General features: G+C 43.4%; 2 protein-coding genes across 3 annotated transcripts in view; one reads left to right on the forward strand and one right to left on the reverse strand.

Annotated features, from left to right (window-relative positions):
• Positions 1-204: 204 nt before the first annotated feature.
• REEP6 (receptor accessory protein 6) lies at positions 205-8,249 on the reverse strand. Of its 2 annotated transcripts, XM_075825418.1 has the most exons (6): positions 8,058-8,249; positions 7,442-7,535; positions 5,883-6,021; positions 3,090-3,258; positions 2,913-2,986; positions 205-639 (listed from the first exon to the last, which is right to left on the reverse strand). In XM_075825418.1, exons 1-6 carry the CDS (start codon positions 8,170-8,172, stop codon positions 622-624), a joined length of 609 nt encoding a protein of 202 aa, XP_075681533.1. In that variant the 5' UTR covers positions 8,173-8,249; the 3' UTR covers positions 205-621. The 2 variants fall into 2 exon arrangements, with proteins under 2 accessions (XP_075681533.1, XP_075681534.1); XM_075825419.1 differs by lacking the exon at positions 2,913-2,986 and having other exon boundaries at positions 209-639; positions 8,058-8,248.
• A 2,341-nt stretch (positions 8,250-10,590) lies between these two features.
• The window catches only part of PCSK4 (proprotein convertase subtilisin/kexin type 4), a 129,094-nt gene continuing 122,744 nt past the window's right edge, over positions 10,591-16,940 (forward strand). Inside the window, exon 1 of the mRNA XM_075854901.1 lies at positions 10,591-10,834. Coding sequence (XP_075711016.1) covers positions 10,673-10,834 — 162 coding nt within the window. The 5' untranslated portion in view covers positions 10,591-10,672. The remainder of the gene's footprint in view (positions 10,835-16,940) is intronic.

Genomic DNA, 16,940 nt, shown 5'->3' on the forward strand with positions numbered 1-16,940 from the left:
TCTTTGGACATAATTTGAGCCGTTTTTCATTGATTCCAATGAAGAACAGCTCACAATTACGGCCGCCAAAGACGCCTCGCAAAATGCGAGGACGAGCAATTACGTCTGAAATGACGCAGCTGTTATCTGCTGAAAACAGCTCCGTAATTTCAGACGTAAATGCAGTTAGTGTGTGCACATACCCTAAATGTTGTACTGACGACCATTTTACAGCCAGTAATTCAGATTTTATTTTTGTATTTCCAGTCGTTTTATTGGTGTAGGAGCACTTCATATTTCCATTGTCTGGTCCATAACATACAAACACATAAATTAAACCTGAGAAATAACCAGGAATAAATAAAAAAACAAAACTTTGCCGCTTTCTAATAAAAAACAAGTTACCAAACTCTCAATCTGTGCACAGTATGGTGCAGTGACACTGTTGTGCGGAACAGAATAAAATACACATGGAGTCCTATTGCGGGAGTGTGAGTACTGTGCATAAACCCTGGAGTGAAATAGAAGGTGAGAGAAACAGGGCGAGCAGTGACGTAGCCTTTTCATGGGATATCTTCTCTTCCAAATGCGGCATCCTAGGCAAAATCCATTACTTGCTTTTATCAGCGTGCAGGGAATGAATCACTGCTCCTTCGAGTGCTACATTAAAAAAAAAAAAAAAAAAACAATCACAATCAGGGAGACAGACTGATCACTTGTGTTCTGATTCCTACAAGGAGCCCAAAGCCAGTAGGAAAAAAACCACACAAACAGCGGCTGAAGGAACTAGGTCACAATACAGGAAAGCCCATCTAACATCCCACGTAGAGTAGAATGTGAATAAGCTACAGCCGGAGTGCCTAGTATGGAAAGTATTGCTCAATATATAGTAACCATTTCTGTAAGGTGGCCCTGGAGACAGAAAGAGCGCGATCTACATGTTGAGCTAGCCACAGACAACTAGATGATCATATCAACCAAATTATTAGCTTGTCTATTGGCACCTTTAACAGATACAAAGCAGCTCATGCACAATGCCCATGTGTGAGTATTAATAAAAAATACTTTCAATAAGAGTAAATAAAACGTATACACTTTAGATAATTTGGATGCAAAAAATACTCCCATTACACCTACAATTTGCCTAGATGATAAAACCTGTCCTTCAAGAAGTTTTCCACATGGTGGCTTGGTTATCATCTTTCCCGAAGTTGAATACCTGTGGTATGATACTATATAAACGACACCTGTTGTATATGTACGTGTCCTTCCAAGTTATATGCCAAGGGCAAAGGGCATAAGCTGCAAGGGCTCTTGAGGAATGAAAGAGGATAGACTTTAAATATATTCTACAAAATTCTATGATGTCAAAGACATAGCAGACCACTGTACTGTTGGGTAGAGCCTTTATTTTGGTGGAAGTCCGTAGTATAAAGAGGTTCTCGCATCTGGACAACTTCTCTAAATCAGGATCTGGCCTCTGAAACCCTCTGTGATCAGCAGGTATTGTCAAGGAAAGCTGAAGGCGGCACCACATTTTATCCTGAGGTGGAGTCGCTCTTTGCTAGCAGTTCTCCGCTCTGGCTAATGGGACAACCCCTTTAAAGTGTAACTAAACCTTCAAACTTCCAACACGTCATAGTGACTAGTCAGAAGTTTTGACCGGTAAGGGTCCAAGCACTGAGATCCCCACCGATCACTAGAACGAAGCATTCGGGTGAGCGCTGAGCCACTTAGTCTCTGATAGACTTTTTTCGGAAAGCCGATGTATCAGCCTGTGGACTTTCTATTGAGTCCATACACCGGCTTCCTGATAAAAGCAGATCCAAATCCAAGCGGCTCAGCACTCACCCGAGAGCCTCTACCGCTTAGTTTTAGCGATCTGTGGGGGTCTCAGTGCTCGGACCCTCACCGATCAAAACTTCGGACTCGTCACTAGGACATGTCAGAAGCTTGTTGAATGTTTAGCCACCCTTTAATACAACATAACTAATAACCAGTTATTGCAAAAGTTATACTTCTGTTAGATCAATAACCTACTCCGTGTCCAGAATGCAAAACACTAAAATTGAGCAATATCATTTTAGAAACGAGGGTGCAGCCCAATAATGCGATCAAAGTTCCTCCATATCAATATGGCTAGATCACTAGGCCATGGTTCTCAGTGCTGCCACATGCTGCCAAGGAATGATGACCGATAACCCTAATAAACAAAAGGACTTCAACACATTTTAGTACTTTGGTCTGCTGGAGGAAAGCTTACCAACCAGTGATGACAGTAAACGCATGGTGTGTGCACAGTACTAGGAACGTCTATAAACTACATGAGAGAGCGCAGCTTGGAACGGGCATTTTTCAATGTCATTATTCAGCCGTAACTAAATTTAGAAATAAAAGTGACAATTTATCATGACATCACTGCTGTAAGCGTGATGATAGCAGTAGGGAGAAAGAAGAGCATTTGTATGATTCCGACTGATCCATGCCTTCCACTATCTAATGGAGACCACACCGCTGCTTATACAGACTACAAGAGGACACCTCAACCGGTCTTCTCTTGTAGTCCTAGGCTGCGTGGCCTCCTGCAGACAGTAAAGACATTTCTGGAATTGGCGTGGGTGCAAGTGTTGGAGCGACATTTTCTCTTAGCAAAATTAGATCTAAGTTTAAATGGCTGTAGTCTAGTTAATAGAAAAGACAGCTCTGTACGGTAGCTGTATATGTTGTGCCAAGAATTGGTTGGGATTTGGAGTGCTAGCTTTTTAATCTTCATTTTCAAGCTGCAGTATGGCCTTGCTGGGCACCTGGGCAAAGCTGTGGGCAGAGATGGACTTTTACAATCTCATGAATGCCCCATTAAATTGGTGGCACATAAGCGATTATAAAAAGAAGTAGTATCAAACTGAGCTCTCTGCCTGGTGTTCGGTACATACAGAGGTGCTGGGAAGGGCCTGCTGCCCTCCCTCCGGAGCCAGAAGAGATCTGCCGCTGGTTAGAGTCTGCAGGACTGTGGCGTTAGAGAAAGAAAGGTTTTTTTTTTTTTGTTTTTTTTTATAAACAAGAGACCCAGAACATGGGAGAACATTTCTAGCCCCATTGATCAAACATACCTTGTCTAGTGACATTTTCTGCTGTGTTCAGAGCCTGACCGCCAAGGTCACTTACTACACTATCTACAGTTTGATGATGCTTTAGGAAAAATGGTCGGACGAAGCGGCTGTAGATTATCTGGGAGCCATTCCATGTAAAAGGAGCCATACACCACAGCAGAAAAGCACACTGGAAGAAAAGAATTTGGTATAAAACAATAAGCTGGGATACGTAATAGATTGCTGATCTTGTCTATGGAGTGTGTCTGGAATCGCAGCGCAGCAGCAACACAAAAACAGTCTAAGGCGGGATTCACACGACAGGGTTTCCCGGCCGGGTGCCGGCCGTTCATAAATCGGCCGGCACCCGGCTGCATTAGGAATAATAGACCCCTAATGGGGCTATTCACACGACCGATTTTTTGACGGCAGGGAAAACCGGCCGTCAAAAAATAGGACATGCTCTATTTTCGGCCGGGTACCCGGCCGCCCGGCTCCCATAGAAGTCTATGGGGCCGGGTAATACACGGCCATCACCGGAATGTGTCCCGAGTGATGGCCGGGTTTTCCGTCGCTTGCGCTCTATCTCCTCCTCCTCACAGCGCAGAGTGCATATGAGGAGGAGGAGTTGCTGCCATTCGGACGAATGGCTACGCTGGAGACTGTGTGGCAGGGCCGGGATGTACAGCAGGTGAAAGGGAGCGCTGCGCTGGCTCCCTTCCCCTGCTTGTTTTAAAAGCGCCATGGCCCGGCGACACCTTCCATGGCGCCGCTAGCTACTACTACTGTAGCGACGCCACTATAGCAGAGCAGGGAGGTATCTCCCCGCTCTGCTATGTGCTAGCCCCACTTTAGCTCCTTGAAGGAGCGGAATCCCCGTGTTTTCGGGGATTCCGCTCCTGGGCAGAGCGCTTGATGTCTCGGTCCATATCTGGGCAGTGACCTCAGGGGAAACTCCTGAAACGGAATCCCCAAACACATGGGGATTCCCCTTCAGGAGTTGCCGCTGATGTCACTGTCCAGATCTGCCGGGCACAGATGCAAAACTTTATGCAAACCGGCCGATTTTACCGGCCGACACTCGGGCGGCACCCTGCCGTGTGAATCCCGCCTAAGGTTACATGGTTTTGTAGAAATTGTTCTGAAACATTACAACATAAATACAAGATAATCTGCTACAAATGGAACCATTTTCTCACCCCCCCCCCCTTTCAGCTCATTATAGTGCTTATCTCTATACAATTGTTATTTTTACAGAAACACAACCGGCCCCATGGATTTCAATTGGGTTTTTATCATAAATAGTTATCTTCAAATAGCCACAGTAGTGAGCATTCCATTTTTTTTTTTTCCACCCTTCAAAAACAAACAGTCTTCCATGAAATTCTACACAGAATTCATGGGATCCGTTAAAACATTAAAGAAATAGATCAGCCCAAACCTCAACAGAGCTGTAACTACTACAACTAGAAGAATAATGGCTTACAGCAAGTGAATTTAAGCACGACTGGTTCCACTTAGGAAAAAAGGAAAAGCAGCATTCCTGACAGATGGTCAGCCACCTGTATCAAAAAAATATGCAAGTTGCATAGGTCTTCCTATTGAAGATCATTGTAAACATACACACACACCACAAAAAAAATCCAAACAATTATGGATGGATCAGATCTGTCAAATATCAGCTGGCCATAGACGTGCCAAATTATCTCTAGCACCACATATACAGGGGACAAAGGTTAAATTCACACTGTATGTGATGGCACATCGCTAGGACTTTCTGATCTGTGGGTGTCCAGGACCCCCACCAATCCTGATAGAAAGTGATGGCATATCACTAGGCTGTGATGGAAATTCCCCTTGATCACAAAATGTTAAGGGCTCATGGGCAGTCTCTGTCAACCTGATAATGTTGACATAGAAAAAAACCAAAAACAAAACACAACTCGACCATAACCTGCGTAAGACCTCATTCAGACGGACATATTGTACTTGTGTTTAAGGGCTTATTCACATGTGACTGAATTGCTGCAGATTTCCCGTCCGGATTTATAGGTGGAAAATCCGCTGTGGATTAAAGTACCAGCAAAGTGAATGCGATTACAACAAATCTCATCCACAGGTTGCAAAAATTTTCAATGCGATAACGGACCTGTGGTGCAAATTTAAAAAAATCTGATGTGGGATTTGAGTTTAATGAAGGGGGGGGGGGGGGTTACGGGGAGAGTCAAAAGCTGCAACAAAACCCAATTGTTGCGGATTAACCACAAATCCACTAAAGAAACCTGCAGACAATGGAAAGAAAAGTAAAAATAAAATATATATATATCAAAGCTATATTTACCTTCCCAATCTGCTGCCACTCTAGGTAACCCTAGCCTCGTCCTCTGCCGTCTCTGTATCCTGGCCTCCAGCAATGGAGTGGCGTGTAGATACTTGACTTGGGCAGCCAGTCCTCATATGTCTTGACATGCCATAGCTGGTGGCCAGGATACAGAGACCATCATGACACCAGGCTGGCGTTCGCATGGGAGCAGCAGAATATTGGAAAGAAGAGTATACAGATTTTTCTTTATTATTTCAGCCGATCAGCAGTGGAAAACCCACACCAAAATATGCATTATAGTGCGGATTTGCCTGCAGTTTCCCTGAACCTGCTGCAGAAATTCTCCGTATGAACTGCTTACCTTTCAGTTCAGTAAATCTACGGTTGGTCTGGGTGTTACATCCAAAATATGGATTTAAAAATACTAGTGCAATGTGCTCATCTGAAAGTTGAAAATCCCTAATCAACATATTATGCAGTTCTCTTCTTACCTTTCCCAGATAGTAAAAAGGAAACCAGAAGAGAAAGAGATCCGAGAAGAACTCCACTACACTAAACACGCCATAGACCACCCAGTATGTCAGCCATATTGTGTCATCTTTTTTATCTGCGCTTTCAATTGCTTTAATCCTGGGAAAGATAAAAAAAACTGGGATGTTTATAAATTCTAGCGATAAAACTACAAAGCTTTTTGGAAAACAAAAAAAGAAAGCCCTAAAAATGGGAATTCCCATCATAAAAGCCTAACAGTTGCAGGTCCCAAATGTGAACCTCAGCTATTGGTAGAAAGGGGGTCTTGTGACGAGGTGGGACCCGCACCTATCAAAACATTTATGCCATATTCTGTGGGTATGCCATAAATGTTTATGATGGGAATATCCCTTTGAATTGGCTACACACATGAATATATAGTTCCCATGGAAGGAGGAGAGACCGTAGATTTGGGAGAAACAATAAGACTGGCCCGAATAAAGATAATATCCCCACTTCTAAGCATGGTTGGGAGGTTGCTTAACCCCTTGGCAACATATGACAGAACTGTACATCACAGCTGCCAAGAGGTAGTATGGAGCAGGCGATAAACATTGGGGAGACAAATTTGTCTGGGCTACAATTAGAGTAATAAATTCACGTGAAGAAGAGAAAAAAATAAATCTGTCCAGTGAACTCAGGAATCTGGGGCACAACATTTTCTGGAGCTTACCGAAAACTTTACAAATAAAACGATTGGCGTACTACTGTTGTACAAAAATGACAGAGGCGATCCCAGGGAGACGATGGGGGTAATGGCATCACGGAGGCGATCCCAGGGAGACGATGGGGGTAATGGCGTGAAGGAATTGAGAGTGATCGCAGGGTGGTTTTTATGGGGGTGATTAGAAAGATGATGGGGGTAATATTAGTATTTATTTTTTTACCTGAAAATCTGGTTTTCTTCAGAAAACAGCTTCTTCTCTAACTGCTGCACGGAGTTAATTGCGACGGTAAGAGCATGGGAGGTATCTGCCATTGTGATTGGTCAGTCAGCATTGACTGACCAATCACAGCGATTGCCGAGGAAGGATGTCGATGACTGCAGCCATCACTACCCTCTACAGGGCACAACAACATTTTAAAGCAATGCGGCACCTATACAGCAAATCACTCTAAACACTTCCCTCCTATGCTGTACCCATATGCCGTGGGGTGGGAAGAGGTTAAATGAACTACAGGTAATACTGAATCGGTTTATTTCAATAGGAAGAAAGGGAAAAGCCACTGGCAGCGCTTATCTCCTGGGGAAACAATCTAGCCGCCCCTATACAGATTGTTGGCTGACAATAGTAGATGTGGGGAGAATGAAGGATCAGGCATGTTGGATTTCACCAATCTGATCCCTTGTTTTTGCGGAAGACGTTGTCTGGCAGCGGCTTATTCCACTCTTCCCATTGAAATAAACTCGCATCTCAGATCAGTTGAGCGTGGGAGATAACGTGTGTGGCCAGCCTACAACTGAGAAGGGTGATCACCAGCTCTCCTGGATAACAATACAGTAAATCCCAATACTTACGATCTGTAAGCAGGGTACACGAAGCCGATTAAGTTACAGACCAAAGAAGCCCCATAGCCAAACACCAGGTACAAGCCCAGGGAGCAGATGGAGCCTGAGGACACAGAAGGTGCAGTTAGCGGCACATCACACTACACATTTTATGGAGGACACACTGGAATATTTAACCCCATAAAGATAACCAAACTTGAAGAAAGCTGGTGTTTTCTATGGCGGTATAACAATTAAGACAGCGCTGTGTGTTTAAGACCTAGTAATCCCGTACCAGGCACAGGTTCACATGCTCAGTGTCACCAGACAAGTAGCCACCCCTCCCCCCTTATCTGTAATAATCATCGCCTGAGGACTTGTACTCTGCACAGGAGTCCTGCACTACATGTCACCGCACACACTTCTACATGCCATAAGCACCCACAATAATATATATATACACACACAATATAAATCTACATATGTATATTGACTAAATGTTTACGAGTTAATATATTTGAGACCCCCATATTGATGTGTAAGTTTCTGTATGTACCCTAAAAGAATCCTAAGGCACGCAGACATGACAGGTGCGTCCCTACTAATGGTGCCCTGCTCCCCCCTTAAGAACCGCAGGAGTGCTTACCGGTGGCTAGATAATACTTTTTGATACCGGTTTTCTCCTCTGCCTTCCCCAGCAGCCTGGACACTATGTTATCCCCATTCAGGTAGTTTGCGAAACGCTCCTGGAGAGACGGCATGGCGACTCCACCGTACAGACCGCAGCTCACAGATCGCCTCTAACTCATGCCTGGCCGCGAGCTACGGGTATCACGTGACCGGCAGCCAATCTATGAAGGGGGCGTGTCCGCAGCGTACAGGTGCCTGCCGGCCATGTGACCTGTATACTGTGCACTATATAGATAGATATATATGTATGGCCAGCTATGAAGAGTAGCTAATGGTCGTAGGTTGTTATTGGACTTCTCTTATTATACAATTAATTATAATGTAGATCCTTAAAGGGCACGCACACGTATTTCTGTATCTGACAATCTGTCTGTGCATATGAGCAGCTCCCCTTCCTGGCAATGTATTACATATACATTAAATTGAATGGATGCCATGTAATACTACATTTTAAATATTTGGTCGGCTGGTGCTTCCAATGATCATAGGTGATCTGTAGGATTTTAAAGGAAACCCGTCATCAGTTTGGACGAACCTAAACTGTTATAACTACTATTGAGGGCTAAAGAAACATTTCAGAACATATTCATGTGTAGCTGCAGTAAAAATGAATGTTAACAACTCCTGTGCCGTATGCAGGCAATTGTCCCGTGATCTTGGTGCCAACCCCATCCATCTAGGCTTCATTGACATCTCTGACAATGTCATCCACTGTACCCTGCAAAGAGATGTCAATCAAGCCTAGATGGAAGGGGTTGGCACCAAGATCACGGGACAATTGCCTGCAGTAGAAACACCCAGCAGACACTGAGAGTAATTTGCATATGGCGCAGGTGTTGATTAAACTTATTTTTCTAAGATATGCTTAGATACAGCTGCTTTGTATCCTGTATACAGAGCAGCTGTATCTAGTGCTGAAACTTGTATCTGTCAGGTCAGCCAGACTGACGGGAACAGTGAAAGCAGGTCGGATCAACCTCTAATCGATCACATCTAAGTTATGAACTTAGTTGTGATCTCTAACAGCTCTGTCCTGCGTGTCAGCTGACCTGACGGGTACAGGTTTCAGTGACAGATAGAGTTGATCTGTATACAGAAAACAAAGCAGCTGTATCTCAAAAAGTAAAAATTATTTTTAATAAAAAGTATTTTGAAAGTTGCACCAATCACACTGATAGACATTTTATATATATATATATATATATATATATATATATATATATATATATATATATATATATATATATATATGTATATACATATAAGATTTCAAAGGTGTACATAGCCTTTAAAAAGTTGGATCCCCTTGTAGGAAGGGGATATCTTGTTAAGCCATGCATAGATAGATGTTGACTGTCACCAAATGCACTAAAGGGCCATTATCATTTTTTTATGGGGCATTTTTTTTTGATGGGGTGGGGCGCCGAAAGATCATTTCGCACGGGGCACCATCTATCCTAAGGTCAGGACCTACGCTGCACTCGGGAACGAGGAGGGTAAGTATGCTGTTACTGTAGTAACAGGTGCCTGTGTATATTATTACATAGGACCCAGCTACTATAGTAACTTTTAATAGACGTGGTGTGGGGGGCCGCGGGCCCCTCAGGCTTCAGATCTCCGTCGCAATTGCGACCTTTAGGGTATGTTCACACGCAAACGTAAAATACGTCTGAAATTACGAAGCTGTTTTCAGGCGAAAACAGCTCCTGAATTTCAGCCGTTTTGACAAGTGCACATGTTTTTCGCAGCGTCCATTACGGACGTAATTGGAGCTGTTTTTCAATGGAGTCAATGAAAAACTGCTCCAATTACGTCCCAAGAAGTGACATGCACTTCTTTGAGGTGGCCGTCTTTTGACAGCGGCGCGTAAAAAAAAAGCCCGTCTGCACCGTACACCGTAAGACCCATTGAATTCAATGGGCAGATGTTTGCAGACGGTTTGGAGCCATATTTTCGGCCGTAATTCGAGGCGTAAAACGCCTGAATTACGTCCGTAAATAGGGCGTGTGAACATACCCTTATAGCTACGCCACTGCACACACAAATGTGGATCAGCCGAGCGTGCACGTTTACTTTAATGGGGAGGGGGGAAAAAGTTGCAGTCAGACATTTCTATGAAAGCCATGTCACCTAAGGAAACACAGGATCGGTCATGTTAAAGTCACAGTGTTTGTTGAGATCCTAAAGTCTGATATCAGGGGAAAATATATTGTGGTCAACTGCACAACAAATGAGATGTTCCCCTTTATCATCCACTCATTTTTCCAATGAAAAGTAAGGAAAAAGTTGTGTCATTGTAGGATTATAAAACTGTCACTTATAATTTAGGCAGCATTGTGGAAACCTGACTCTAGTATAATATTATATACAGTGGAACGTTTTCTCACGTCCAGGTCTTTCTTCTTCTATATACCAGTTGCTTCGCTCGTCACTTCCATTGGTTGGTTCATCTGAGGCCAAGTAGGAATACCCAGAATCCTTTGTGGGCGTCCTGACCTCTGACCTCACAGCACAAGGCGCGCGGGCTTGTCATAGTTGACAAGTCTCGGGGAGCAAGTTGCGGTGTAAAACATGCGGAGTACCGGAGGGGGCGCCGCTCTGGCCCTGTTTTTCTGGCTGCCTTGCGTGGTGGCGCTGCGGGTATATACGAACAGCTGGGCAGTGCAAGTACCTGGAGGCCCCGAGGAGGCGGAGAGGATAGCCAGGAAGTTTGGCTTCATCTATATGGGGCAGGTAATCGGTGCATGAAAACGGCCGTTTAGAGGCCATGTATAGACATGTACTAACGACCATGATATCTAGACACAGGGTTCATTGCGGTAAACCGGACCCCGTCAGAGCAGTGTGTGGAGCTTATGCTACATCTGCTGGGTTGTTGTTTTTACTGCTTCGCAATAATAACATATTTACTAAAGCGAAAACGCCAGTTACCATACACAGCCAATTAGATGTCTTCTCTCATTTTTCATAAGGCTTATGAAAGATGAGCTGCAATATGATTGGTTGCTTTAGGCAACAGCTCCAATTTCGCTTGCACTTGATAAAATTCTCTGTCCTCCAGGTTGTAGTGGATTTCTCAGCCATAGTCTCAGTACTAGACCAAGTACATCAAGCATTAGATGTTTTATCTCCCTAATAATGGCTGCTAAGTGGGTCACCATACCCTTTACTATAGTCCGGATAACTGCAGGGCACCCATGCCACACACTGGCAGCTGTGCAACTTGCACTACATCCCACTAGCTGCAAATGGACAATAAAATCTGTTGTAAATGGTCGTTTTCCGCTGACCTATTTACCCAATCACTTTTTATGCCATCATCTAACTGATCGCACAAAATGCTAGGGCTGGATTGACATTTTTGATGTTCTTTATCTGTGAAGAGGGAGGATTATCGGGTGAGGTTATTCCTGAAGGCGGCAGAGGCCGACCTCAATGCATGACATGGTTTGGTGTGATCTTAAAGGGGAATTTTGGGGAAAGAAAAAAAGTCTGGCAATGAATCTAAGCATAAATAAAATGAGCGCTTTCTCTAATTTGCATTGCCCCCCCGCCCCATGTGACAAGGGGGGGGGGGGCTAGAATACCTAAGTACTGTATGTGCAGGTATGGTTTTTTTTGTCGTTTGACTACCCTCTATGCTATATCTTCAACCCTATACTGACTCTGTAATACACTATTCAGTTTTCCAGAGGTAGGACATGCACAAAATCCAGAAGACTGTTCACATCTGGCACTTGCCTGGTTTATTGCTGTTTAGGCGGATACTTGCACCAAGAAGTCCCATTTCCCAAACTGTAGTTTTTCACGTCAGAGTTCCACCTGTGCGGTTCCTGTTTTCACAGGACTTGAGTCTATTGAGAGATCCGTGAAAACGGAAGAAAATAGGACATGTCCTATTTCTCCACGGACCCTTCACACAGTCCGTTAAAGCAACGGCCGCGTGAATGGCACCATTAAAATGCATGCGTCTGTGTGACGGCTGTTGATTTAACGGCTGTCACACGGACGTGTACTATGGTCGTCTGAATTCAGCCTTCGAGCCAAGGATGGAGTTGGATCTCATCCTGTTCAATTGGGTTAGGCTTCCCCAAAGCTTTCTGTGCTGTCCTTTGCACTACATATTATGGCCATGTGCATGAGCTACTAAAGTAAGGCTCGGTTTGAATAGCTGCAAAATCTCCCGGGGCATAAAGCCCTGACGTATGCCATACAGCAGCATATGTTCCCTATGGGGTCCTATGCAAAAAAAAAATGTAAACCCTGTGGAATACATTTCTTTGCGCAATGATAAGCATACAATTTTCAGTACAGTTAGGAAAAAAGGTATGCGTAACCCCCGAACGTCAGGTACTTCGTCTGGTAAATGAGGCCCTATGTATACGTTCGGCGTAAGTGGCAGGAGGTTTTCATATGCATACATCGAATGTACACTACAGAGTGTGAACCTAGCCTAATTCTGCACTAATTCCCCCCCCCCCCCCCCCCCAGTAACAGCACAGAGGATCCCATTAGAGCAATACTTATCCTTTATAGTAGTAGATTTTGCATTCCTGAGGATCTCTAACATTAAAGAGGCTCTGTCACCACATTATAAGTGCCCTGTCTCCTACATAAGGAGATGGGCGCTGTAATGTAGGTGACAGTAATGCTTTTTATTTAAAAAAAAAAAACTATTTTCACAACGTTAGGAGCGATTTTGGTTTATGCTAATGAGCTTTCTTAATGCCCAAGTGGGCGTATTTTTACTTTCGACCAAGTCGGCGTTGTACAGAGGAGTGCATGACGCTGACCAATCGGCATCATGCACTCCTCTCCATTCATTTACACTGCACTAGCGATATAGTTATATCACTATGTGCAGCTACATACACAAACCCTAACATTACTACAGTGTCCTGATAATGAATATACATCACTACCAGCCTGGACGTCATGTGTACTCAGAATCCTGACACTGACACAATCCTGAAAAATAATTAATAAACCATGCATAGTTGGTATCGCTGTGTCTATAATGACCTGAGTAATATCTTATTTATTCCGTGCAATGAAGGGTGTAAAAAAAACCCCAAACCCTAAAAATCAATGCCAGAATAAAATGGATTAAAAAGGGATCAAAAAGTTGCATGTATCCCAAAATGGTACCAATAAAATAAAACCACAGCTTGTCCCGCAAAAACCAAAGGCCTCACACATCTCCGTCGATGGTAAAATAAAAAAAGTTATCTCTTAGAAGATGGTGACACAAAAAACATGTTTTTTTAAAAAAAAAAAAATAATAATAATTTTGATTGTTTAAAAGTAGTAAAACTACAGAAATTTGGTATTGCCATAATCGTACTGATGCGCAGAAATAAGTTAACATAATTTACACAGCACGGCCAACGCCGCATTACAAAAACTTTAAAAACTATGCAGGAATTGATGTTTGTTTTATTACCTTGCTCCCTAGAAAATAAAATAAAAATAAATGTTCAAAAAGTCTCATACCCCAAAAAACAACCCTCATACCAACACATCTATGAAAAAAAAAAAAGTTAGCTCCCTTAAAGAGGCTCTGTCACCAGATTTTGCAACCCCTATCTGCTATTGCAGTAGATCGGCGCTGCAATGTAGATTACAGTAACGTTTTTATTTTTAAAAAACGAGCATTTTTGGCCAAGTTATGACTATTTTTGTATTTATGCAAATGAGGCTTGCAAAAGTCCAACTGGGCGTGTTTAAAGTAAAAGTCCAACTGGGCGTGTATTATGTGCGTACATCGGGGCGTGTTTACTACTTTTACTAGCTGGGCGTTGTGTATAGAAGTATCATCCACTTCTCTTCACAACGCCCAGCTTCTGGCAGTGCAGACACAGCGTGTTCTCGAGAGATCACGCTGTGTCGTCACTCACAGGTCCTGCATCGTGTCGGACGAGCGAGGACACATCGGCACCAGAGGCTACAGATGATTCTGCAGCAGCATCGGCATTTGCAGGTAAATCGATGTAGCTACTTACCTGCAAACGCTGATGCTGCTGCAGAATCAACTGTAGCCTCTGGTGCCGATGTGGCCGACACGATGCAGGATCTGCTGCAATAGCAGATAGGGGTTGCAAAATCTGGTGACAGAGCCTCTTTAAGTTAGGGATGAAAAAAAAATCCCGATGCACAGACCAGAGGAGAATAATTCTTAAGTTTTAAAGGGAACCTGTCACCAGCATTTCACCTATTGAACTTCACTTATCCCTCACTGGCCGCTGCTATAAAAAGTTCATTGCCGTTATCCCCTCTCCTAAACTCCTCCCCCGACTGTAAATAACGGTCTGCAAACATTTCTCGCCTTTTATGGTAATAATCCGGTGTCCCTTTGTGCGCACACACCAGAATAGGACATCAATGCACAAGCGCGGGATTTTGTGTGCTGGGGGAAGGCGAGGAGCTGTCAATCAAAAGTAAGGAGGCGGGGTAAACTCGTAAAGACTTAACCCCTTAGGGACACAGCCTAGTTTGGGCCTTACGGCTCAGAGCGGATTTTTCAAATCTGACCTATTTCACTTTATGTGGTAATAACGTCGGAATGCTGAAACTTATCCAAGCGATTTTGAGATTGGTTTCTCGTGACACATTGGGCTTTATGTTAGTGGTGAAATTTGGATGATATATTCAGTGTTTATTGGTGAAAAATTGCAAAATTTTGAGAGCATTTATAAAAAATATCATTTTTCAGAATTTAAATGCATCTGTTTGTAAAACAGATGGTTATACCACCCAAAATAGTTACTAGTTCACATTTCCCATATGTCTACTTTAGAATGGCATCATTTTTTGAACATTCTTTTATTTTTCTTGGACGTTACAAGGCTTAGAACATAAACGGCAATTTCTCATATTTTTAAGAAAATATCAAAAGCCTTTTTTTTAAGGTACCTGTTCGATTCCGAAGTGGCTTTGAGGGGCCTATGTATTAGAAACCCTGATAAAACACCCCATTTTAAAAATTAGACCACTCAAAGTATTCAAAACAGCATTTAGAAAGTTTATTTAACCCTTTAGGCATTTCACAGCAAAGTAGAGGTGAAATTTGCAAATTTCATTTTTCTTGCTGAATTTCAATTGTATTAAATTTTTTTCTGTAACACAGAAGGTTTTACCAGAGAAACACTACTAAATATGTATTGTCCAGATTCTGCAGTTTTTAGAAATGTCCCACATGTGGCTCTAGTGCGCTCGTGGACTGAAACACAAGCCCAAGAAGCACCTAGTGCATTTTGGGGCCTCTTCTTTTTTTTTTTTTTTTTAATTAGAATATATTTTAGGCAGCATGCCAGGTTTGAAGAGGTGTTGAGGTGCCAAAACAGTAGGAATCCCCCAAAAGTGACCCTATTTCGGAAACTACACCCCTCAGGGAATTGATTTATGGTTGTTACCATTTTGACCGCACAGTTTTTACACGGCACGTATTTGAATTGGGCTGTGAAATTAAAAAAAAAAGTCATTTTTTCCAATAAGAAATAAAATACCCCATTTTGTTGCCCAATTTGTCCTGAGTGCGGCAATACCCCATTTGTTGTGATAAACTGACGTTTGGGCGCATGGGAGGGCTCAGAAGGAAAGGACCACCATTTGGCCTACTGGGGATTTTCTAGTGTGAAGTCATGTATGCAGAAGCCCCTGAGGTACCAGTACAGTTAAAACCCCCAAGAAGTGACCCCATTTTAAAAACTGCACCCTTAAGGCATTCATCTAGAGGTGTAGTGAGCATTTTGACCAGAGACCTACACCCCATAAACTGTAATGTGGGTTCTCCCGGGTATGGCAATACCCTAAATGTGGCTGTTATCAGCTGCCTGGACACACAGCAGGGCTCAGAAGGGAAAGATGAGGGGGGATAAGCTGTGCGGAGTGCATCAGGGTAAGTAAAATTGGGGTAAATTATAAACCAAGGGATGTATGATACATTTTAAAACACACTTTCATACAGAGCCCTGGTTTTTCGGGACACGTGTCACATTGATTTATTGTGTCCTCCCTTATCGCCCTCTTATAGCAGACTTTGCACCTCTTTTGACTTTTTCCCTTCTTGCCAGTTTGGGGAACTTCTCCTGGAAAGTGTTGCCCTGGTACGATGCGTGTGGCCTCGTTTCCAGAGGTACTGGGTGCCCCCACTTCTTGGTCCCTAAAAACTAGTTTCTTGATAACCACCTCTTGAAATTCCAGGAAAGTTCCCGTCTGGCCTGCACATCGACGTAACACGTACACATTGTACAATGCCATCTGTATGATGTGCACGGCCAGCTTCTTAGGCTGGGTTCACACGACCTATTTTCAGGCGTAAACGAGGCGTATTATGCCTCGAAATACGCCTGAAAATACGGCTCCAATACATCGGCAAACATCTGCCCATTCATTTGAATGGGTTTGCCGACGACCTGTAATTTACGCGTCGTCGTTTGACAGCTGTCAAACGACGACGCGTAAGATGACTGCCTCGTCAAAGAAGTGCAGGACACTTCTTTGGACGTTTTTGGAGCCGTTTTCTCAGACTCCAATGAAAAACAGCTCCAAAAACGGATGTGAAAAACGCGAGTTGCTCAAAAAACTTCTGAAAATCAGGGGCTGTTTTCCCTTGAAAACAGCTCCGTATTTTCAGACGATTTTGGTCACTACGTGTGCACATACCCCTATACGACACCGCATGGCGCTGTAGGGCTTCAGGACTTGATCTGACAAGTCCACCCCTCCCATGTACCTATTGTAATCCAGGATGCAGTCTGGTTTGGGGGTCTCTGTACTGGTACCTCTTTCTGGTACATTGGTACTGTTGTTGGCATGTATTGTCAATACAAGGACATCT

The sequence above is a fragment of the Rhinoderma darwinii genome, chromosome 1 (assembly GCF_050947455.1).
Source record: "Rhinoderma darwinii isolate aRhiDar2 chromosome 1, aRhiDar2.hap1, whole genome shotgun sequence".
Taxonomy (NCBI): Eukaryota; Metazoa; Chordata; class Amphibia; order Anura; family Rhinodermatidae; genus Rhinoderma; species Rhinoderma darwinii.

Excerpts from the sequence above, each read along its gene's own strand:
- REEP6 (XM_075825418.1), bottom strand. The coding sequence starts at position 8,172 with ATGCCGTCTCTCCAGGAGCGTTTCGCAAACTACCTGAATGGGGATAAC. Across the intron at positions 3,259-5,882 it reads CTTTTTACTATCTGGGAAAG|TGTGCTTTTCTGCTGTGGTG; the intron begins GTAAGAAGAGAA and ends CTTTTCTTCCAG. Across the intron at positions 2,987-3,089 it reads AGAAAATGTCACTAGACAAG|TCCTGCAGACTCTAACCAGC; the intron begins GTATGTTTGATC and ends CTAACGCCACAG.